The sequence below is a fragment of the Chionomys nivalis genome, chromosome 11 (genome assembly GCF_950005125.1).
Source record: "Chionomys nivalis chromosome 11, mChiNiv1.1, whole genome shotgun sequence".
NCBI lineage: Eukaryota > Metazoa > Chordata > Mammalia > Rodentia > Cricetidae > Chionomys > Chionomys nivalis.
In genome coordinates this window covers 23,877,588-23,901,264 of record NC_080096.1, presented here as the reverse complement: position 1 = coordinate 23,901,264, position 23,677 = coordinate 23,877,588, and the positions used below count along the sequence as shown (strand labels likewise).

The following is a 23,677-nucleotide window of genomic DNA, read 5'->3' as shown; positions in this document are numbered from 1 at the left end:
CAGGGAGAATGGAACCCTTGGGTGCTCGAGAAGATCCCACAGAGGATGCTGGGATTGAACTTGGCTTTGAAGATAGGAAAGAGGGGAAGACAGGGTTGCTATGCAAAATAGCCCTCTCCTGGTATCAGCCTGTCCTGTCCTCAGTTTGCTCCCACCCACCCCCCATCCCACCTCCATGCTGAAGAAAGGACTGGACTGGATCATGGGGCCATCATGATGAAGACTTTTCAGCTGTTACGTTAGTTACTTCTGATTTTTCAGGTCCTGTAATGTGGTCTTTATCCCAGAGAATTGTCAGGTCTTGTGGATTGCTTTAGCAGCATCTCTGTCCTCTACCACACTGAACACCAGTGCCGCACACTCCATACACCAGCTGGGACAACCAAAATCTTCTCTAGATACTGGCAGGCATTCCTTGGTGATAAACCTATCTCAGATAAAGACCCATGCTCTTGGGTAACTTAGTCTTGTCTCAAGGCATCCTCTGCCTTTGGGGGCTGTGGTTAAAGTCTGAAGCATCCTGATGATGAGGGAACATGTGGCAGGGAGGAGGCTGGTTTTGTGTTTGCTTGTTTCATGTTGTTAGGAAGATGGGACCCTTCCCTAACAGTGTTGCAGAGTGTTTCTTCCCTCTGATTATAGAGGAGAAAAGCAAGTTCAGGGGTGGGAAATGTACTAACTTGGAGGCTTTGCAGCCACCACACATTCCCAGCATCCAAGGGCTCGACTGAGGAGCAGGGACAAATACTTAGGATAAGGTCCAAGCCTGGGTTTCCCAGAAGGTAACTGCTGGGTACGGACTGCAGCACATCCATGAAGGGATAGGTTCTGGGGGAGCAGCACTGGACCCTTTTCCTCACCTCCACTTCCCATGCCTTCCATTGGTCACTTTTCCATCCATCTTCATGTTCTGAGCAGCTCTCTGTGTCCAAAGTCCGTGGCACCAGAGGGTATGTCTGTTCCCAGTCGCGTTCTAAACTGGAGCATCCTGGGGGTGACTGCTTTCGCTGAAGGGTGACCTCCGCCCATACCACATGCTGCAATGTCCAGAAGCTCCCACAGCTCAGGGGACAATTCCCAATGCAAGACTTTAGTACAGTCTAGATTTTTTTACGCTTTTGTAAATGGGATGTAAATACAATTTTCAAAATTTAAATAAAGTGTTCCCAATTTCCCTCCCCTAAGTGAAAAGCCGTTTCACAGTTTCACATGGATCCACATCTGAAGGTTGTTCTTCCCTTCTCGCCTTGCTGGTGGTCTCAATCACCTTGGGTGTACCATTTTGCATGCTATGTTTCAAAGTACACACCACATTGTATCCCTTACCAGGTGACTATGTGTCTTTCACGCTTACCTTTTCTAAACCCGTAGCATAGTCTGTCTGGTGAATGGACCAAGCCTCGTGATATCATTTATGTTCAGTTGTTTTATCTATGACTATAATGAAAATCCTCATGCATGTAGATCTGTATACCTCTCTATGAGTATACGCTGTTGTGTGACTCTCCAGACCCCAAGTATCATCCATACCCATTCATAATGCCAGTAGCAAAATCTATAAGCTTAAGTTTGCTAAATGTGTGGTCTTCCCATCCAGAAATGTGGCGTCTCATTCTGGGCTCATCTGCCTTCACATGTTCAGAGAGAACAATTTCATGTCTTTCCTCCTGTAGGTGACATCTGCAATAGCTTGTCACCTTTAACAGCCTCGTTATACCTCCATATTTGTGTGGCCTTTGTAGATGTGAGAATTTAATAACTCTATATTGAATGTACCCCCTATAGCATTTATCAGTTGATTGCTGGGGACTCCCAAGATTATGGTAAGGGCTGTGGACCCAGGAGTAAGGGGCACAGGGATTTACCCCCAGAAACTCTTTCCATGAAAGACAGACCCAATTATGTGAATTGAAGTTGTCCCTGTAGGTCAGATTTTTTTCCAACAGGGATCTTGGTGAGGCAGGCGCACTTAGATTGTCTCTGTGTGAGTCTCATTTACTAGTCAACGTGTAGCAGTCACTGCCACAGATGCAGACTGCAGTGGTCTCTCATCCCAGAGCAGATGGGACGTCATCCTCGTTAGAAGACCTGACTTTAGAATGCAGGGGCAGAATAGGGAGTGTGATTGAAAAGAAGGCATCAGTGTCATAGAGTCCCAGAGGACCCGTGGCACATGTGTAGACCTGTGCAAAGGGGGACGTCCCATGGACACACAATACAAATGCAAGCACCTGAATGAATTCGTGCACACATAAGCACATGCCTGTTCATCTATGCACACACGTGTGCATATCAGCATACATCTGTATGGAAGCATGCGTGCATACAAGCATGCATACCTATGTACAAATGCACATGCACGCACATGCTTATGAATGTTGATATGCACACACCTGCACGCACATACACACTCATGCATTGAACCTGGGTGCTTGTGTCTGCAGGGTTTCCTAGAGTGGAAGGCTGCTGTAGGCGCATGTGAGTGAGGGGCAGTGGGATCCAATGGCAGTGAAGTCTGGCAAGAGCTTTGGATTCCCTTTTGGAGCAGGTATGAAAGAGTTGTTAGGGGGATCCTGGAATTTCCATCTTGGTCACTAGACAAGGGCACCAGCCCTGGATCCAGCCCGACAGAGGACAGTCCTGGGCTCTCGTGTGCAGTTCCAGGAGGGCTGCCATTTTCCTTTGCAGGATGAAGGTGCTCGTTCCGTTGTGTGGAGGGAAGCCCCGCGTGGTCTTCACTCCACACTCTACCGATCTTCATTGTCTTTGTGTTTGGCTGTTTTGCGTTGTAAGGTTGTTTTACATCCCCATGTAGAAAAATTCCCCAGTATTTGTGGTTTCTTTCCAAAGCTGACAGGGTTATCATTCTGTCATGGATCCAAGAGACGATCTGTCCTATATTTAGCTATTTGTTGGGGGTTGGATTTTAAGCTGTAATCGTTAATCCATCTGGAGTTTATTTGGATGAGTGTGTAATATTGTCCAAACTCTTAGGCAGGCTTCCAACTTAATTTTTAAGTAATTCTCTTCCCTTGTGATCTGAGGGAGATAGATTGTTTCCTCATGCTCTGAATCCTCAAATGTAGTTAAGGCTGTTCCCTAGGCCACCCTTTGTTCCGCTACTCTGTGTCTATCTTGGCCCTGGTACTGAATAATTTTAATTGTTGTTTTATAATATGTTTTAATATCTAGAACAGTTAAAAAATGACTCCTTCCTCCCTTAATTATTTTCTCTTTCAGAGTAGTCATTGTTATTCGCATCTGTTTGTTGTTCAAGATTAATTTTAGAATCACTTTGTCAGAATAAAAATAAAAGCCTACTGGGATTTTGTGTGTGCGCGCCTGTTAAACTACACATTAACTTGAAGAAAATAGACACTTTCCTAATACACAGCTTCGCACCTAGACACTGACGTGTCTCTTTTGCTTCTTCTTCTTCTTGCATTTGTCTAAATATAACAGCTCTGTTGTTTGCTGTATACAGGCCACATCCATGGCTCCTTACTTGCCTTCTTACTGACAGGTGCTTTGAGCACGACATTGCCTGCCTCTGCACCATACCTAGACGATACTGCCTACCTCTGTCCCATGCCCAGATAACCCACCTACCTCTGTACCGTGCACCATGCCCAGATGAAGTTTACCCTTCGTTGTTCCCAACTGACTGTAGCCAGCACCTGGTATTCCCTGTAAAGATACAATCCCAAATTTTCCCATTTCAAACTGCCTTTCCCTTGGCCCAGAGAAGATGATCACAATAGCAAGAGCCCTCAGAAATTGCATTTTTCAAATGCTCGGAGCCAGGGTTGGGATGGGCCAAGATCTGAAAGTGTCAGCTTTTGTGTGGGGCATAACTCTCCTGAGGATCTCTGTGATGGGGCAAGACTGCCATAAGAGCTGTATGAACTTCCTCAGCTCAAGGAAACATCTTCATTCCTCAAGGCTTCCATCAAGGTCCCACTGACCTCAGAGGACCTGAGGAAATAAGCCAGGAGCTTCAGGAGTTCTAGGGTACCCCTCCCTCTATCATCTAGTCCTCAAAAACTTGGCCACTAAGAACCTGTGACCTGGCCTTGCTAGAGATATGCAGAGTGGGGAATGCCTGTGGGCTGACAATATATAGAGTGGGTCACCAGAGATTCAGGACGTGCAATGTCTATCACAGCGTGGGAAATGGGCATGGTGGCCATGGCTGTGAAGCACTGTGATGCCCTGGGGTCAACCTGGATAAGGCATGTCAGAGCTGAGAAAGTCCAAGGTTGAAGGAATTGACTCTAGGTAAAAAGTTGGCTCACACTGGTTACCGCCAGCATTGTCAAGGAGTCAACACTGTCAGACCAGGCCAGATCTGTGTTGGAATATGCACTATGGGGAGAGGAGACTTCTGGGTAATAGAGTCTACCCCTGTAGCATGTATCCGTCTACCAGGCAGGGGCCACAGTGACAGAAAAGTACAATGCCGAGAGCAGAAACTGAGAAGTCAAGATCCAGCTCAAGGGTCCCAGTGCTAGCTGGGACATAGCACTGAGGAAGGGTCATCAAGAGAGGGAAGAGAGCCTGTGGGTAAGTTGTGCTGTCCCCCACACACCAGATGCCAAGTCTGGACCTGTCCTACACCTCAGTCACTAACGTGTAGCAATGGAATAGTCTAGAAAGTGTACGCTTGGCTTAGAATCTGGCTCTAAGTAGAAGATCTGTGGGACACAGGTACGGAGCCGGCCAGGGGCAGAGAAAGCAAAGGCTCTTGGTGGATGCTCCCTGCATGCATTCTATTAGAATGGCCAAGGAGGTAGCATCAGGCCAGTATGGATCCTGCATCTATCTCTTGTTACACTCTCTACTCTTTTTTTGGAGGGGGAGGGGTTGTTTGTTTGTTTAAATAAATACTTTGTGTGTTAAAGAAGTGTCTGGGGTGGCTCTGTTCAGTCTAAAACAAACCCAAACCCGGCTCATTATGAGCATCACACATGAACATTTTAAAACATGAAATTCCTGGCTTCGTTCTCGGAAATTTCTTGTTCACCGAACCCAGGAATTATAGTTCTAGAATGTTCCTATGTGATCTAAATATTAAGATTTCTGAAGCACTAACGTGAAACACCTAATGTGTGGCAGCCGCTTAGGGATTTTTATGGTGTTTTCTGAGATGTTTGGTCACATGCTGAGATGGCAGCTTGTGAGGTGTGGCACCGTGGGCACATGAAGTGATATATTATGATCGGACATTGGGACTGGCCAGGCATCAGCTGTCATAGTCTCCTGGAGTCTATGGACTATTAGCTGCACGTTGGTATCCTAGCAAGGACAGGATGAATGGCGCCATGCTTGGACCTCACATCTTGTAGCGGTTTTCGGCTTTCCTCTCGTTTCAATGTAGCAGGATGGTTGCAGAGGGTTTCTGCTCACTGATTGCTGTGCTGGAAGGGGGCGTAGAGGGGATGTTTCTCCCATGGTCCTCCAGGAGCCCTTGGTTGTTTGGTGAACACACGCTTTTATGACAAAGCGATCTCCAAATTAATTACACCGATATATGTGGTCACCAGGAAGGGAGGAAGAAGCATGTTGCAGTTAGCTGCAAAGCTTCCAAAGTCTTCTCAGAAGATTATGGCACAGTGAAAATCTATTCCAATCCCAGAATCCATCCAGAACTAAAGTGAGAACCCGGCTGAATCCAAATCCTGGTCTAGACTTTTAGGAAGGAGCGTCTGGGTGCAACAGGGACTGGGGAAACTGACCAGGCTGTGGTATCTAGCCATGCGCAGTCACCTGGCCTGGCGGCGCAATGGGCTATCACCGTCAGCTCCCACTCGTGCCTCCAGCGGTGACGGCATGCCAGCGGGCCTCTTCTGTCAGATGCCCAGGGATCTGGCTGTGCCTTCTTCTCCTTGAGCTCCCCCGTGTCTGACTCAGAGAGCTGTGGAGGCATCTGCTGAGCTTCCCAGGCCAGCATTTGTTCTCGCAGCTTCTGTGTTGGAATTGGGGTTTGAGACTCTGTTAGTGCCCGTTCCCGGCTCTTTGAGCCCCTCGGAGAATTCATCATCAGCCTGGGATATAAGTGCAGCCTTCCTGGTTGTGGGTTTCTTCAGGCTCCGTGGTGCTCAGGAAGGTTTAACTCGCCTGTCTGTGGGAGCCTCATGTTTATCGTTGTCTCTCCAGCTCTCATGTGTAACGGTCATCTTGTAGGGCCGTCACGGGATGGGGTTTCCGGAGCAGGGCTGCTAGCTCTCCTGCTCTGTGTAAACTCCAGTGAGGCTCTACAGAGGACTTACAGTACAAGACTCCTCAGGCTGTGTGTTCCTCCGTGTGCCCGTCTTTTGGGGGGTAAATGCACTTCCATGTGATCATGCTAAATGACCCTCCATGTTCTTCGCCAGTCTTCACTGGGTGGCAGCTTGAGGCATAACTGCGTGAGGTTGTCTCTGTACCCCATGAGGGTGCCCTGCCAAAACTACCTTGGGTAACATGTCAGATTATGACAGAGCTCAGCTCTTGGGGATGAGGATAGACCTGAAGGCCTGAGAGCCACAGGAACCCGGGCTTACAGCACCATTTGAGCTGTCGGAGATGTAGCCACTCCCTGTATTGAATTCCTCTGAGTTCAGGAGACAGCATAGATTGGTATTTTCTCCGCCCTGATCCTGGGCCTGACTTCCCAGGATAATAGGAACTAAAGTTAACTCTAGAAGGACCCCAAAAAGCAAGCTCATGGAACAAAGATACAAACCTCTTAGAGTCACCCCGAGTTCTTAAAGGTTGGGCCCAGGTAGCTGTGGTCAGAGGTGAGACACGCCTGTGAACAGCCATTGCTGGGGACAGAAGAACTGAATGCTTGGGTACCGTGCTCTATCCCATGTGTCTCAGTTCCTTGGAATCGCACTAGAGACTCTAGACTCGGAACACACACCGCTCCAGTCCAGGCGATGTAGTCCGTCAACCCCAAGGAAGCTGACAGGACATCCTTTACGTCACAATTTCTGCCCAAGGGGTGCACCACCTGTAAGTGGGTCCATCTGGAATCTTCTAGGTATGGATTGACCACAGAGGAGAGTGAAAACCCTAGGTTTGGGGTCTGGCTTGGTAGAGGCTATATTCCAGGGAAGGTGGGAGACCTGTGTCTCTTACTGCCTTGCTTGGACAATCTTGGTTGAGACCAGCAGAGTTGCTGAGAGAAAGTGTGAGGGTAGACCCTGCCTTGAGCCATAGACCTAGGCCACATTCCTTGTTTCAAACATCAGCAGGAACTGAATTCACCCTCCTAAGCGGCAGGCACGGTCTGTCCTTTGCGGCCAGGCCCCAATGCACTGAGTCTTTACAATAGAGCTATGGCTTACAAGTCATTGGTCTGTTCTTAGACATGTAAAAACAGATTCAGTAGGTGTAAAATGCAAACCTTTCTTCCCAGTCCCTCAGCAGGAAAACTGACACCCGAACCCACATTGTTTAGGGCTCACAAGCTCCACATAATTCTCCAAAGAAGTCGTGGTCTGCTTTCAAGCTTAAAACTGAGACCCCAAAGTTCAGACTCAGCTACTTAGTCAGGGATATTGATCAAGGAACCTTCTGCATGCTTTGCCTCACAGGCTGCCGGATTTCGTCATCTTAGCTGGTAGCACGAAGCCTCAGCCAGCATCTGGAAACTGTGAATAGCGGAGTTGGGGGGCTGGCTATGCTGGGGGACTGGAGGCGAGGCTAAGCACCAAGACTGACTAGGTGGGCTGGATTGTGCAGATGTGACAAGAAGCTACCCGACTTCAGAATATCCCCAGATCATACCCTAAAGGTGGTGTTGATAAGGGACACATGTTCGATAGCAAGAACCTAGCCGGTCTCAAAGGAACCCCGAGAACAAAGGTCAAGAACCTAATTGCCAGACCTGGCTGGAAAAGCTTCAGTGTAGGGCTGGGCACGAGTGGTGAGTGAGGAGAATAGACCAGAACACTGCTGCTACAAGATGAAGGGTAACTGGTGACCGGGGTGAAAGGGATCAAGGGGGGGGGGGTGCCTATATACTCCAGTTTGCTTAGGAGAAATCCCAGCACCTTCTGTTCTAGGTAATACCTTTTCATTGTTTTTAAGTTTCTTGATCTGGGAAATGCCTACCCTAGCCATGACTCAGCTGACTCTGTGCCAAGCAGACAGTTGGGATGCCAAGGGATATCCCGAGCACGAAGGGATAAGAACCCATCTGCAGTGGCCCCTTTTCCCTCTCTCCTTTGCCCCTTGCCCGTCTTTCCCTCAGAACGCTTTCTTTGCCCTTTTAATGCCCTCACAGCACGGCCTCTCCTCACCATCCCTCCTCTGTATCCTCCCAAAGGCCTTCTCTAGCCACCTTTCCAGAAGAGCATCCATTACCGGTTACTCCCTTCAGACCCCTTCTAGCTTTACCTGTGGCCTCACCACTCCCCAAGCCGCTGTGTCCTGCAACCATCAGTGTCTCAGTCCATGAGGGTTGTATATAAACCCCGCTTCTGTTGGCCCCGTGTGGCATCTCATTCAGGAACCAGCCCATGCAGAGTGCCGTTCTCACAGCGGGAGGCAGGCATGGGACAGAACACTCCCCACCCCCACCCCACTCGGTTTGTAAATGTCTGGGTCGTGTTCGTGCACAGTTCCTTGTTCTAAGGCCCATCACAGGCCCAAGCCAAGATCAGTTATAGTAGAAGAGAGGGTATTGTCAACCAGACTGTAGACTAGGGGTGGGGAGAAGAGCTAGCACCATCCGTTACAAAATACAGCGATTGCTGCATTAAATGGAAGGCAGAGCCAGGTGTGTCTTGGCCACTGTTATCTCCCCAGTGATAACCATACCGCACATGGGTGGTGAGTCTCGGCCGCGTTTTCCTTATAGTGACTGTTGGTGGTGTTGCTGCGGGTGTCATGATACAGGTGGAGCGAATAAGGCAGGAGTGGGAGTGGATGTAGTTTGGGAGATCCTTGGCCATCTGGAGCCTATGAGAGCAGAATTTTACTCCTTAGGCCTCAGTCTGCTGGGGTTGTAGCTATGGATGTCATAGCCATGGGCTTGGTAAGCCTGATCTACAGACTCCATGGCTACAGTTAAGGAAAGGTAAGCGTGGAGTGGGCAGGGCCCACATCACTCTCCGGAAATGGTGCTGAATGTTTTACAGGTGAACAAGAGAAAAAGAACACTCTAGAAAATGGAAATAGCCTGGAGGAAAAAAAAACAGATGCAGGGTGAGCAAGGGCGAGCATTACACGTTTGTAGATCTGCCAGTTCTAGGGTCTGTCTGGGATGTGGGACTTACTCAGGCAGGAGGATGAGGATCAAAGTGTTTGGCTTTTCGCCGTTGTGAGTCTTGCGCCCTTTGAAGAGTCTAGACCTCATCCTCTGTACAGCAGGGAGTCTTTAGAGCGCGCCAAACAAGCATGGCACAGAACAGAACAGTTTGAGGTATCCAACAGTTTGGGTGATCCAGATGGCGCCAGCACGGAGCATTGCAGAGGGAGCAAGACCTAAAATTTGAGAGTGGAGCAGGGCAGCATGGGCAGGGGGCTCGACCTCTGGGGGTGTGATAAAGATGCGACAGGTACAGGAGATGCTAAAACGAAGCAGTAGGAGAAAGTGCGTCACTGATAGGCTAAGGCAGTGGTTCTCAATCTCCCTAATTCTGTGATCCTTTAATATGTATGGTTCCTCATATTGTGGTGACCCCAACCATAAAATTATTTTCATTGCTACTTCGTAACTATAATTTTGCTACTTTTATGAATCGTATTGTAAATACATGATATGCATACTCTCTGATATCCAAACTCTGTAAAGGGCCATTCAACCCCAAGGGGTCATGACCCACACGTTGAAAACCACTGAACTGTTCCACAAGGAAGAAGGCACTGGTATGTTTCACTTGGGCCTCTGGAGTCATTCGCAGAGGGGAGGCCTAAAGGAGACTTTGGAAAATGAAAACAGATTTGGTTCTGGCTGCACATCTGAGGTGCCAGTGCCTTGCCTGGTAGAGACGCGTAACTGGCAGTTTAGAATTATGTCTGCAGTGTGTTTCTTCATTCCAGAGTCTTTTAGGTCCTTGCATCTGGGAGAACCAGGAGTCTACTTTGGGGCCCACTTCATTCAGTTCCTGTAATCCAGTCCAAACTCCTCCTATGACCCTTCAGTCCTTTGTCACCCTCTGCAGCTCACCCCGTCCCTTTTCCCACTACTACACGCTGCTGTTCTGGAGTCCCCTGTCCCTCCCATATGCCACACACATTCCCCTCTGCCCTCGGGGCCTTTGCACCTACCGTTCTTTCTGACTGGAGTAATCTTCCTGGGGACATCTGGCTCCTCAGCTTCAGGCCACAGTTCAAAGGTCACTACCTTAGACAGATCACCTTGGTCCCGCTTACTGAGAGCTGCCTGTCTTACTCCCTTCATTCTTTTCCCTTTGGCCCCGTCCTGTGCTCCTTTTCCCTTATTAGGAGGTAACCATCCCTGGTGGTAAGGACTTGATAAAATATCTTTATAACTGCTAAGCCAGTCTGGAGGACAGTGGGTGGCATTCAGCAGGTGCCACCACTCCACTGAAACTCGAGTTCGGTCGTGGCATTGTGGAGACCACATCTCGTGAGAGGCCTGTCTCGGAGGGATAGCTTAGGAGTCAGAGATACAGCAGGCTACCCCAGGAATGGGGAACATTAATCTTGAGCACTACAAGGTAGCAGAGTGAGGTGGGAGGGGGGACTTCCCAGTAGGAAGGTGCAGTCGGATGGAGAAGTCAGACCTGCAAGAGTGTGGAGCTGACAGCCGATGGGCAGAGTTTCAGAAACAAGGGAAGAAAATGCTCCACGAGCAGGGATGTCAATGGCCAAACCCTGCCTAGCCAAGCAGTAGAACCTGAACTGAAAAATAAAAGCAAATGGAAAACCCTGAGTACAATTTGTCACTTTAGAGTAAGATTATGGCAAATCTGAATTGATGGGACACCCCGTGTGCTCAGGAAACACATAGCCAGTACTGTACGCTCTGGGCAGCTCCTCTTGCAGTGTGTGTTTCTAGAAGGCACCTCTGCTATTCTCAGAGGGAACAAAGGCTGAAGTTGGTCTTACAATAAAGATGAGCCCCACCAGGTGTCTGGCACATCGCCGGAGAACTTCGCACAGCCTCTTGGGAGCTAACAAAGTATGGCGACACCTTTCAGCAATCTCCATCACCGGAAACGCTATCAAGGAAACTTGAGTGATATATTAGCATACGCTGACGGCTGGGGGTGTTGCTCAGTTGGTAGAGTGCTTGCCTAGAATATATGAGGTCCTGGGTTCAATCTCCAGCACCACATAAACCAGGCAAGGGCATATACACCTGTAGTCTTGACACTAAGGAGGCTGAGGGAGGGGTCAGTTCAAGACCATCCTTAGCTACATAGCAAGTTCCAGGCCAAGGCTACATGAGGCTTTCTCTTTAAAAATGAAATAAAATCATACATACATTTATTATATGTGTGTGCTTGTGTATATATATGTGTGTATGTATATTTATATATATATAAAAATATATATGAATAAAGCAAAAAGAAACAGGAGCATTTGTAAGACTCCTGCTTGCAGCTCAGCCACACTATCCATCAGCAGAGATGGCCTCAGTTTGCTGATCCAGAGACATACAATGAAGCAAGGAGGCTCTGATTGGGCCACTCGTGCTCTGGTGAGCATTGCTGCAGAGAATCACCCAAGCAGGCAAATTGGCATTGCTGTAAGTTCACGGTTACCAATTTCAGTCGGGCCTGCAACAGTGCCCAGCAATCCATCTGTGTTCTCCACTAGATTGTGGAAACCGCCGAGAGCATTCTCTGCTTCCCTAAGCCCACCCCAACCCTCCCAATGTCCTTGAGGATGACCTTGCCTTCACAGCAACACACTCAACTTCTAACACTAAAGACACCAAGGCCACAGCTCCGTGGAGTCCTCACTTTTCCATCCTTGCCTCCTTTGGCATGAGATGATCTGGCATTTTTCTCATCAAAAGACCACTATAGATTATACATCAAGAAAGATGTATGGCCGGGAGAGAGGGCTCAGCCATTCATGTTGCATTTGCTCTTGTATAGGACCCAAGTCCAATTATAAGCATCCACATCAGGTGGTTCACAGTCACCTGTAACTCCAGCTCCAGGGGATCCAATATCTCTGAACTCAATGGACACCTGCATGTGTTCACATACCCTCCCACACATATATGTAATTAAAAATTAAGATTAAAAAAGATTTAACACACCCACACTTAGGCTTAAGGTTTCAAGACTTTCAAATACATTTAGTCTCACCAAAAATAAAAACTAAACAATGCCATGCAACTCTAGGGCCTGGGAACATAGCTCCGAGGAGCAATTGCTTAACATGCATAACGTGCTGGATTGAGTCCCCCCATGTCACACAAAATGTATGATGGTGCAGGTTTGGAATTCCAGGACTGGGGAGTTGGAAACAGGAAGAGGAGGGTCAGAAAGTCAGGGCAACCCCCTGATAAATGCTGAGTCTGAAGCCAGCCTGAACCACACGAGACTGTCTCAAAGTGAAACTTTCCTCCCCCTGGAGGCCGTCCCGTCCAAATGGCTCTGTTTCTCCTTTTCACTCGGAGCTGCACACCTCAGCCCTGACAGCCTTTCTTGGGTGTGTGTGTGTGTGTGTGTGTGTGTGTGTGTGTGTGCACGCACATAGTTCTATGCTAATGTTCTTGTACGGTGGTGCAATAGCTGGAATTTAGCATTTTTGTGTTCTGTAATAATGTCCATTTTTCTGTCTCTTCACTGGCCGGCTGTATTCTTTTGTGAGTTGCCTTTTCACCTCCGTGGCCAGTAGTTCTGTTAGAAATCTCTCTTATTGACCCGCAGTTCTTTGTCTCTGAAGTGCGGGGAATGCTCGGCTGCCATAGCAGGCATGGATTTCCCCCTCTGTTCCTCACCCTTTAGCTTTTGTTTTTATCGTCTTTTTGGAAAGGCAAAAGTTTCCCGTTTCTTCGGTATGAAATAGTAATCGCTTCTTATGATGTCTGACTTTGGAATGAGGCTCAGAAATTCCTCTCCCATCTCGGAACTTAACACAAATCTTCCTTATATTATTCACCTCTAGATGGGCGCAGCCATGCCCTCGTCTCTGCCTTCGGCTGTCTCAGGATAACAAAATCATCTTCCTCAACACCCACATCCGCAAGCAGGGCCTACTTATATTTTCCTCTAGTGTTTCTGTGATGCACAGAGATCCAGGCCTGCTTTTTCCAACACGTGGTTAACCCTTTGTCATGACACCCTGCTGTCTTGAAACTGCCCCTGGTTGCTTGCTACATTCCTACTCCTCTGTGTGCGGACTTGCTTTATCTAGTTACAGCGCTCTCATTCGTAATCAACGCATACAGATTTTTCCATTGTAGCTTTATAACAAGTGTTAATACATTAAATAATTTAGTGTCTGCTTGGCAAGCCTTCCCTCCACTGAGGGGAATCGGGTGTCGTTCGTGGCTGAGAACCAGGCTAATGGAGTTCATCATCCCAGCCCCGTTTGGGAAGGCTGTGTGACGATGAGCGGGCTACTTGTGCTCTCAGCCTCAGTTTTTGTGTCTGTGAAATGGGATAATTCCTAACTTGTCCCCCTCAGCGATTGCTGTTCTTAATGAAGTGATAACACTCCCGGCATGCCAACTAGTACCTCATATGCCACCAGCACTCTTCTCAGAGAGCTTGGCTCTTGATCTGTTTATCAACAGGCGAAATATTTTAGTAAGTTCCGGAATAAATAATCAGTGTGGATCTTACCCGGAAGTGGGTTCACTTTATGCCATGATATAGTATAATTGTAGCCTGGGCCATGTCACCTCTTTCTAAACTGGAGGATTGTTTCGCTGATTTGTTCCTGCCCGTATGCATGTCGGAGGGGAGAGGGCTTGCATTTAATATCTGGACCAGGGCTGTGTTGTCCGTGACTCTTTACACCTGGTGTGTGGGAGGAGGCGGGAATGAATATGCGCAACATCCCTACATTGTCATGGAAATCGTTCATTAGGGCGATTTTAAACTGCCTGGCTATTGCTAACAAGCCTAACACTGTGAAGTGTTGGCCTTGAAATGGCCCCGCCCACTCAGCAGTTCCTAAACTCCTTCAGGTTTTTCCTTCAGATTCCCTTTTGCCTGGGAGACCGCAGCAGTGCATTCACTAATAGGTTGACTACTTTTTTTTTTTTTTTTTTTTTTTTCCGAGACAGGGTTTCTTTGTAGCTTTTTGGTTCCTGTCCTGGAACTAGCTCTTGTAGACCAGGCTGGCCTCGAACTCACAGAGATCCTCCTGCCTCTGCCCCTCAAGTGCTGGGATTAAAGGCGTGCGCCACCACCGCCTAGCGACTACTATCTTTTGTGGTTAGATTATCACCTTCATATTAGGGCCTCCGCTTTCATTTTCTAGGTGTGTGTGTGTGTGTGTGTGTGTGTGTGTGTGTGTGTGTGTGTGTACACATGCACACATACATGCTTGGACCCATGCGAACATACAGAATACAACACTATTTTTGGAGAACATCAACCAGAAATTTCTCTCTTTGTCTCTTCAGAAGCCAGCCGTTTCTTCCTGCTCTTAACTCTTCTGAATGTGTCCTCCCTTCTCCCTATGATCCTGTTTACTTACTCTCTTTGTAACTCTTCCACTGTAAATCTTCACTTCGCTTTTATTTCTTTGTTATCCAGTCCAGGGTCAGACTCTGAACCCCACACCCTCCCTCCAGCACTGGGCTGCCAGTACCTGCACAGCGGCTTTGGTATTAACAGCTCAATCCTTCTTTCACCTTTGAACCCAGAAACTTATTTGACGGTTTCCAGAAATGAGGCATTTTTCCTTATTCTCTCATTGTTGATTTCATGGCTTTATCAGAGAGCAGAGGTAAATGTCACTGGGTCCCTTTTCCAGGCTCTACACCTGTCCGTGCGTGGCCTCCGAGTTGCTGCGGTTGAGCTTGGGTTTTGATTTTGAATGGAGTGACGGAGCACCTGCTGAATGTCACTTCCTGTCCTTTGGGTGGCTTAGCAGCCAAAAGGATGCACAAGCAAGTCCTTAGCCTGGGTGACATTCGTATCCCTGCAAATAATGCAATAGGTTTTGTTCTGTGACTGATTTGATGGAGATAGCCTTGCAGTCTACTAGACGGTCCACGTTTTTAATGTCCTGTGGGCATCGAGGAAGGTCATTTTCCAAAGAGACATGGGGCTTAAGCTTGTGTGAAACATTGGCAAGCTGAGGCAGGAGGATCACCATGTGTTTCAGACAAGCCTGGGCTGTGCAGCAAGCACTGGACCAGGTAGGGCTACAAAACAAGGCCACAGATGAGAGAAACAAATGAAACCCAACCCGGTGGCACATGCTTCCCAATATAGGCAGGAAGGTCAGAAGTTCAAGGTCATCCGTTGGCTGTGTAGGGTGTTCAAGGCCAGCGTGGCCTATGTGAGACCCTGTTTCAGACACACAAAAAAGGTTTTGTCCCAAGTTTAAAGGCCACAGGTATCATTTAATACATACCATCCATTAGACCTTTTAGATTTGTCTTATCTTTATTTTTTTGGTCCTCAGATTTAGATATTTTATTGTGTCTAGATTGGTGCCTTGGGGACACACAAAATCATAACTGACATGTCTTCATTCTGGAATGTTCCCATTCGTGCCGTAAATATCATTTTGGCCTTTAAGTCTTTGTCAGGATTAGTGAAGGCAACCTTGGCTTTATCAACCATCCATTTTAATTGACATTTTGAAAACAGCGAAGCTAGCATAAAAACACCAAAAGGAAAGCCCGGTGAATTTTCTAGCAAGCCTCTTGTATTTCCCACTCAAGATCGATATTAAATTCCTGTTACGTACAGTAATTACACACCTACCTGTTAATGAGTTTTCCTCCGTTATTATTCCTCGAGCCTGCACTCTGATGCGAAGTTTTGCTCAAGGTCGAGATTTTGCCACAGTGGATCCCGGGATCACCCTCTAAGATGGATGCCTGCTGATAGTGATGTGATCCAACTCTTTTCCAGTGTCCCTCTTTCCAGACACTAGGAAACCAGCTTTCCCCATTCGCTGATGATGTGATCTTTGTGGAATATTCCAGAGCAAGAAAGTGTGACGCTCTTTGGGTCAGAGAGCACTTCCTTTGCCTGCCCGCCCTGGGACAGGTTTGGGTCATCTCTAGAGCTGAAAGGCAGAGCTTTGAAAGGTCACATCCTTGCTCGAATAGTGTCAGTAATCAGCCTTGTCTCCTTCTGACTGCGAGAAGAAATGTCTGGGGAACTCTCCAGAAAGCTCTTAACCTTAAAGGAGGATCAAGAATCAGGAGTAACACAACAGCCGGGAGCTGAGTGTTAAATTTAGAGGGGTGTGTGTGTGTGTGTGCGTGTTTGTGTGTTGCGTGTAAATGCATGTATACAGGAACACGTGCATAGGTGCCAGAGGTCAACTTGAGGTATCTTCCTCAACCACTCTCCACCTTATTTTTGAGACAGCACCTCTCCCTGAACCTTATGTTCTTTGATTTGACAAGACCAGATGGCCAATGAGCATCAGGGATCCGCCCAACCCCACCCCTAGGTCTGGAAGTACCTACTGTGCCTGCTGCAGGCCTGGGTTGCCTGTGGGTGCTGTCTCGGCTCCAGTCTTCCCACTTGTCTGGCAGGCATTTTACCCACCAAGCCATTCCTCCAGCCCCAGGGACTTTAACATCCTGGCTGCTATTGAAGATGATCCTAAAGTCTAGACCCCTTCAACCAAGTGAAATGTGATATTTGGGGTCCCAAGCTTTGGGTGAACTCGAACCCTCTTCCAGGGTAAAGACTGGGTAATTCCGCCTGTCCTGTCGCTGTTCAGGGTCTCGTTGTCTTAGCCGTGTGTTTTATCCCCAGTTGAGGGATTTGTCTTCCTAGCAGGTAAACCTGTACACATTTGTTGTTACAAATTGCGTTTTGTCTTCCTTTGAAAGCATGCTGCTTTGCATTTAAACATCCGTGGTGCTTCCTTTGAAATCCACTTTTTTTTTTTCTTTCTAAATTGACTGCTTTTGCTTTCTCCCCTTTTGGTAATTTTGAAGATAAGCTACTTCATATTCTATTACTAATTACACTTAACATCTTTAAATACATGCTCTAACCTATATTTCTCTAATTAACCAGAGAAACTATAAAACAGACTTTCTTGCAAGATGAGGAAATTAGCATATCTCCTCGCTCCACCTTTCCCCATGATATCAGTAGAATCTGAAATATTTTACCCAAGGGTTCTGAGTGGAATGATGTTGGATGTGCTCTCTTCCGAGGAACATGTTTTATATTCCCGTTCCATTTTACAGTCACCTTCGTAGCAATTACCAGATTCTTTACTGTATTTATTTGTTCTTTGCTGACTTTTGATTTTTTATGAACCACATCTTTCTGGTCCTTGAATTCTTCATTTTGATTCATCCCTTCATGGCATGTGGGGGGGAACCCTTCAAGTGGTATTCTATGATATTTATGTGAATAGTACATTCTTGAAACCTTTGACGTCTGAGAGCAACTTTCTCTTGTCTCAGTGCTCACAATTCAGCTGAATCGCACCCTGTGTTACTTGGGTCCACGTCTGTACCATGTCTCAGAGAAATGCCTTGCAGGTTACTCTACCCTATTTTTCCCTAGGTTCCTGAGTTGATTCAAGTATTTATTTCCAGAGTTTGGCCAATTGAGGTGCCCGAGTTTGAGAATGGGATGGGCTTGTGAGGCATACATCCTCATATCGCCATCTTTTCAAGGTGTACGATGCTCACTAATTCAATTCACTAAGCATTACTTGAGTACCTACTGTGTGCCAGATGCTACAGCCATTAAATCAGAAGTTAAAAGAATCAAGTTGGCAAGATTCCTGGAGTAAAGAGGGCAAGTCTATTATAAGCTGACCAAGTGACAAGGTGATTGTCAAGATAAGCTGTCATATATAACTGCTCTCAGGGTCCCAAATGGTACCCCTAATGGCTAGGGATGTAACTCAGTAGTTGAACACTTGCCTAGCTTGTAAGGGATCCTGGGCTCACTGCGCAGCAGCACCGTGGGAAAAACAATGCAAAACAGTGCCTTCGCATAGAAAGCCAAAAAAGATTCAGGTGTTAGCACGGTGACAGCAGACTCAGGTGCTAGGAATTAAATTCTCACAGCAAGCCTATTTAGACTTCTTTAACAGACCACGTGACTCTCTCCTGTCCGTCTCAAAGGTTATTACCTTTTTCTATCTTTTGTATGATGCTCCATCTGGACTTGTCCACATCTGGAGATAGCATGACTGTGTGGGGACATCCCTGCCTAGCCTAACTTGGTGCTGACGCCATGCCTGGGGTAGACAGGTAGATCTGCAGATGTGAGGAGCTTCCTCCAGGTCTCCACCAGCAGACTCAGGTCCCATGGACGTTCTCTGGTTCAGAGTGGGAGACAGTTGGAAGGAGTGGCTATGAGCTTCAGTCCCGGAGTTGGAATACAACTGCCTAGTTGGTTGGCATTGCCTTTCATGAGCTAGCGTGGCCTTGGCATCTTACCCTCTCTGTGAATGGGTGGCTTCTGTTTTAAATGAGGTTAGTAACAGTACCCACCCTGTGGGGTTCCTGGGATGGCTAAATTGGGTCTTTGATGGAAGCGCTTAGAGCAGGGTCTATACTTAGTAAATGCTCAATAATACATAATAATCACCACCATCAACTTTACCTCGCACTGCCTAAAAGTGTTTTTATGCCCTTCTCTCCCTTTGGCACAGGTTCTTTCTATACTTAAGCAGTAATATGATCGCAGGGATGAACTGGCTGGATCTTAGCATCCAGGCTCCTTTTGCCGAGTTGAATGGGAGCGCTTCCAGAGGCGGCTAGAAAAGACACACTTCTTTCAGAAAAGGACATGGTTGGGGCAGCAGAGCCAGCCTGAAATGCCACACATGGACCCAGGGCTTCCTCTGTGTGTTTGTTGTCTTTTAAATCTAGCAAACATGATTTTCGTTTTCAACTTGGCTTTATTCTAATTAGCAACTCAATTAGATTCATCCAGGCATCAGTATTTGTGTGTGTGTGTGTGTGTGTTGTGCGCGCGCTCGCGCGCGTGCATGGAGAGTATGTGTGCATGTTGGTATCTGTGTGGCGCTGTATCCATTTGTGGGTATATGTGGGTGGGTGTGCGTGCACACATGTATGTCTGTATAGAGGCCAGAGGCTAAGCTCCTGTATCTCTCGTGAGTTGCCATCCCCCTTATTTTTCGAGGCATCTCTTCCTGGGACCTGGAGCTCTCTGATTAGGCTTAGCTGCTTGATCAGCAAGCCCCAGGAGACATCCTCTCTCCACCTCCAAACATGTACCACCATCCCCAGCTTTTCATGTAGGTGCTCGGGAGGCAACTTGGGCCCTTGTGAGACACGCCCACCAACTGAGCCACCTCCCAGTCCCTAAGTCGCAGTATCATTAACACTGTGCATAAATGTCAGTGTTAAAGGGGGACTCACACAGTGGCCTGTGTTCATTATTACCCCTTTGTGGTTCTGTTTGTTTACAATGAGCCTGCAGCCACAAAAATTAAATGTTATTTCATTTGGAAAGAAGTCTCCCAGAAACCTACAACCCTAATACAGTTTTTATTTGGGGGTTCCTGTCCAATCTTTACCCATATATAAACAAGCATTTAATAGCTATCATCAAAGGTACACGTATAATTTTATGACCTACTATTTTACTTAAAATGATAGCGCTCTTTCCACAGGGTCGTATTTATCACTTTAATGATTGCCTTCACACCGCACCACATTAAAGACTATAATTTACTTCCCTTTATTGGGCTGACATATAGGTGGTTGGCATTTTTCCTCTGTGATGGAATTATGTCACCATCAACATCTTTATCCCTGTGTCTCTTTGTCTTTTGAATTAGTTCCTAGAGATTACGGAGCTGGAGTGTGAAGTAGTCTGTGACTCTTAGAAGTTCATACACTACCTCCCCCAAAAGATCGCATCTTTAGTTAACAGCCCGCAATGATGGCATGCGTGAGCGCTCATGCAACCCCATTGGTGTTGATTTTTATGTTTTTTTTCTCTCTCTCTCTCTCTCTCTCTCTCTCTCTCTCTGTGCTTTCCCTACTGGCATGTGCTACATTTGCCCAGGGATTCTACTTTCCCATCCGAATCCTCTGAGTGTACTCTTTGCCTGACTCGGGGCGGCTCCTAGAGTAATGGAAAAACTTCTGCTCCGTCTTGCTATGTTCCCCACATCACAGCTATTGCGATTCTTTTCTCTCCACCCTGTCATTTTCCTTTCAAGCTTTGGTTTAGTACGTTGGTTTGCTTTTCCATGCATTGCAGTGTTCTCCCTAAACCTCCTTGTGGGGTCTGTTAGGAATTGGCATGAGAATGTCTCAAGGCTTCCGCTTGAGTGGATCCTTGGGGTGTAGTGGGGAGAGGTGACAGGAAACGGGCAGAGCGTCTGGATTCTGTCACACGTCCTGTTCCTCAAAGGCTTTGGCCTCTGAAATATGGTGATCACACAGCATAGTGTGGCTGGGGTTTGAAGGGGTTAGAATCCTTGTGGATCTGACATGGATTCTCTCCTATCAAAGACATTTAGAGGAAAGAGGTGGGTGTGGTCCCTTTTATTGGGAGATAGTCACCCCTGTATCATTAAGTCAAGTCCTTTACTACCATAAACCAAATTGAGAAGGGTCAGCTTGTGCCTCTTCAAGTCTGCTTGAATGATACTTTCTTCCCTACCACAAGGGACCAAGGACAGCAAAGCTGCCTAGGGTGGGCATATTGAAGTGAGAAAGAAAGAGAGAAGCCATAGATGCCTTTTGCCAAAAGGGACACTTCATTGCTATACCCAGCATGGAACCCAGCATGCTTCCCAGCTACAACCTTGCACCCAGCCAGTCCAGCCCAACCCTGGTGTCATTCATTCTTTCTCTTTCCGTGAAGACTAAGATCGTCCTCCCAGGGCCGGTCCTCAGTGGCTCCTGCAAACTGTGGGAGGTACCCCCTAACCTCCACTGCTCTTCCCTTACAGTTTCCTGCTTCTTCAACTTCACCAGCCCCTCTGGGATCGTCCTGTCTCCTAACTACCCTGAGGACTACGGCAACCATCTTCACTGTGTCTGGCTCATCCTGGCCCGGCCTGAGAGCCGCATCCACCTGGCCTTCAATGACATCGATGTGGAGCCTCAGTTTGATTTCCTAGTTATTAAAGATGGCGCCACGGCCGAGGCCCCGGTGCTAGGCACCTTCTCAGGAAATCAGCTCCCCTCCTCCATCACCAGCAGTGGCCACATAGCCCGTCTAGAGTTCCAGACCGACCACTCCACAGGCAAGAGGGGCTTCAACATCACCTTTACCAGTAAGTGCTCCCTCTGTCACCAACATCGCCTTTACCAGTGAGTCCTCCCTCTGTCACCAGCAACTGTACCTACCTCTGAGCTTCTACTGAGAGAGTGATTGAAGGTGCTCCCATGGAGGATCAGCAGTGCAGTGGGCTAGCTCCAAAGCAGGTCTTGCTGCTGGGTCAGCTGGTGCTCCCAGCTCCTCCTAGCTCCTCCCAGCTCTTCCCAGCTCCTCCCAGCTCCTCCTAGTTCCTCCCAGCTCCTCCTAGGTCCTCCCAGCTCCTCCCAGCTCCTTCCAGCTCCTCCCAGCTCCCAGTTCCCAGGAAGAAGCATAGAGTTGTCTCCTGGGTGGGCCAACTGCTCATTTCTGAGGTGTCACAGCCTGTAAGCATTTATTTCCATAGATGTCTTCTCCCAGCTAGAAGCAGGGAGGCTCTAGGGGGAAAAGCCCTTTAAGTTCTCTCGTCAGCCCCCACCCCCAAATCCCCAGATCCCCAAATGTTGCTTCCTCCTGACCACTGCCATTCTCCATTTGGCCTTGCCCGAGTCCCCTCCCCATAATCAAAACAGAAGCCAAGGCCTTGAGCTGTGTTTCTGTGATGTTTCCCCGAGGCTTACTCCAGCTTCTCAGAAGTCATTTCTCAGTCGCTCTCATGACCAGTATGGAAGCTGTCACCTTCATTCTCCTTCCTGAGCCCGTAGCCCAACCTGAAGCTCATCCTTGGTTTTTTTTCCTTGTGTCTGTGTCTCTGGATTCAGTGGATGTGAGACCTGGGAACAGCAAGCTTCCCGGGAGCAACAATCCATTATGAGGTCACAGGAAGCCATAAACCTGGTGAACTTAGCCATGACTGGGAGTTATTAACCAGCTTCTTTCCACCAGGATGGGAAATTTAGGCTCTGACTCGGACTTCTACATATACGCGCGCACACACACACACACACACACACACTGTACACACACTCACATGCACGCACACACTTGCACACACATGCACACACACACACGGGAAATGCTGTCTAGTTGCTCATCCATCTCATGCATTTTTACAGAACATCTCTCCTCCTAAGCCCAGCTGCCACCCTTGTCACAAAAACCTTGTTCCGTGATTCCACCCACCCTTTAAAATCTAGGTGCTAGGGGATAAGCCATTTGTAACCCAAGCTGAAGCCCCATTCACCCAATTCCAGGGCAGCAGACTCACTGTAAACAATCAGCGCCCCCCCCCCATACCGTATCACCAGAAAGTTCCTGTCACAGTGGCCTAGGGACAGAAGGAAGTAGAGCGCTTGTTTGCGCTCTCTCTCTCTCTCTCTCTCTCTCCTCTCTCTCTCACACACACACACATTGTGTCCCCCCCATCACCAGAAAGTAGAAGGGTGCACGCTCTCTCTCCCCCCCCCAATATCACCAGGAAGTTCCTGTCACAATGGCCTAGGACAGAAGGAAATGGAAGGACCCCCACCCCATCTTCTAAGCCTGCTTGCTTCCCTAGCACTGATGGTTCTGGCCTTTAGCTTCTCTGTCCTCAAACCCATTTTCCATGAGGCCATGGGCTCTAGAATGGAGCATGTATGTTATGCATCTTCCCATGCCCTTGCAAGCTCTCGGCTGTAGGAAAGAGTGCCAAATCATTGCTGCATAGGTGTGTACACATGCGTGCAGAGATGTGTGCATACATGTGTGCGCGCACGTGTACATATATGTGACTGGTAGGCTTTTGACTTTCAAGCCCCAAGCTCCACTTGTCTCAGCTCTCAGTGTCAACTTCATGGCCGTAGTTCCTAACGCGGACAAGGAGGAGACCAAGTCCAGGCTGACCTAGACTCCCATGTTTCACAGAGAAGGATGTGGCGACTCAGCCGTGCTTGTGTTAAACCAACAGTCTTCATGTCCGCTCACACGTGGCGATGGAGCCTGTCTCCATCCTTGGTACAGCGGGGGACATATGCGGGGCCTGGCATCCCAGGCATCGTCCCAGGAATCTTCTTGGTCGAGCTGGTAGGGGAGAAGGATATCCTTTCCTGCTTAGGAAATACACAGTCACCAAACCCTCAGCCACGGTGTTCTCATCAACCTTCAGAATGACCCTCATTGACCCCATCAGAGATGTGCACGATCCATTTTATAGGTCAGGAAACTGAGGTTTAGTAGCTTGGTAAACGTGGCCCAGGACCACACGCTAATAAGAGGCAATGTTTAGTGCCATGCGCAGTGCCTGTCTCTCTTTCTCGGCTCACTCACCCCATTATCAGTTACCTGGCAGAAGGAGAAGCAGCCCTGGCATTCAGTAAGGACATAAAGGCAATGGCTTCCGACAAGGCTAATTCCAGGGCATC

General features: G+C 47.9%; 1 protein-coding gene across 7 annotated transcripts in view; it reads left to right on the top strand.

Annotated features, from left to right (window-relative positions):
• Csmd2 (CUB and Sushi multiple domains 2) overlaps nt 1-23,677 on the top strand; it is a 543,351-nt gene that overhangs the window by 333,357 nt on the left and 186,317 nt on the right. For all 7 annotated transcript variants that reach the window (XM_057784126.1, XM_057784125.1, XM_057784122.1 and 4 more), the window contains one exon: nt 21,028-21,354. In XM_057784126.1, coding sequence (XP_057640109.1) covers nt 21,028-21,354 — 327 coding nt within the window. The remainder of the gene's footprint in view (nt 1-21,027; nt 21,355-23,677) is intronic.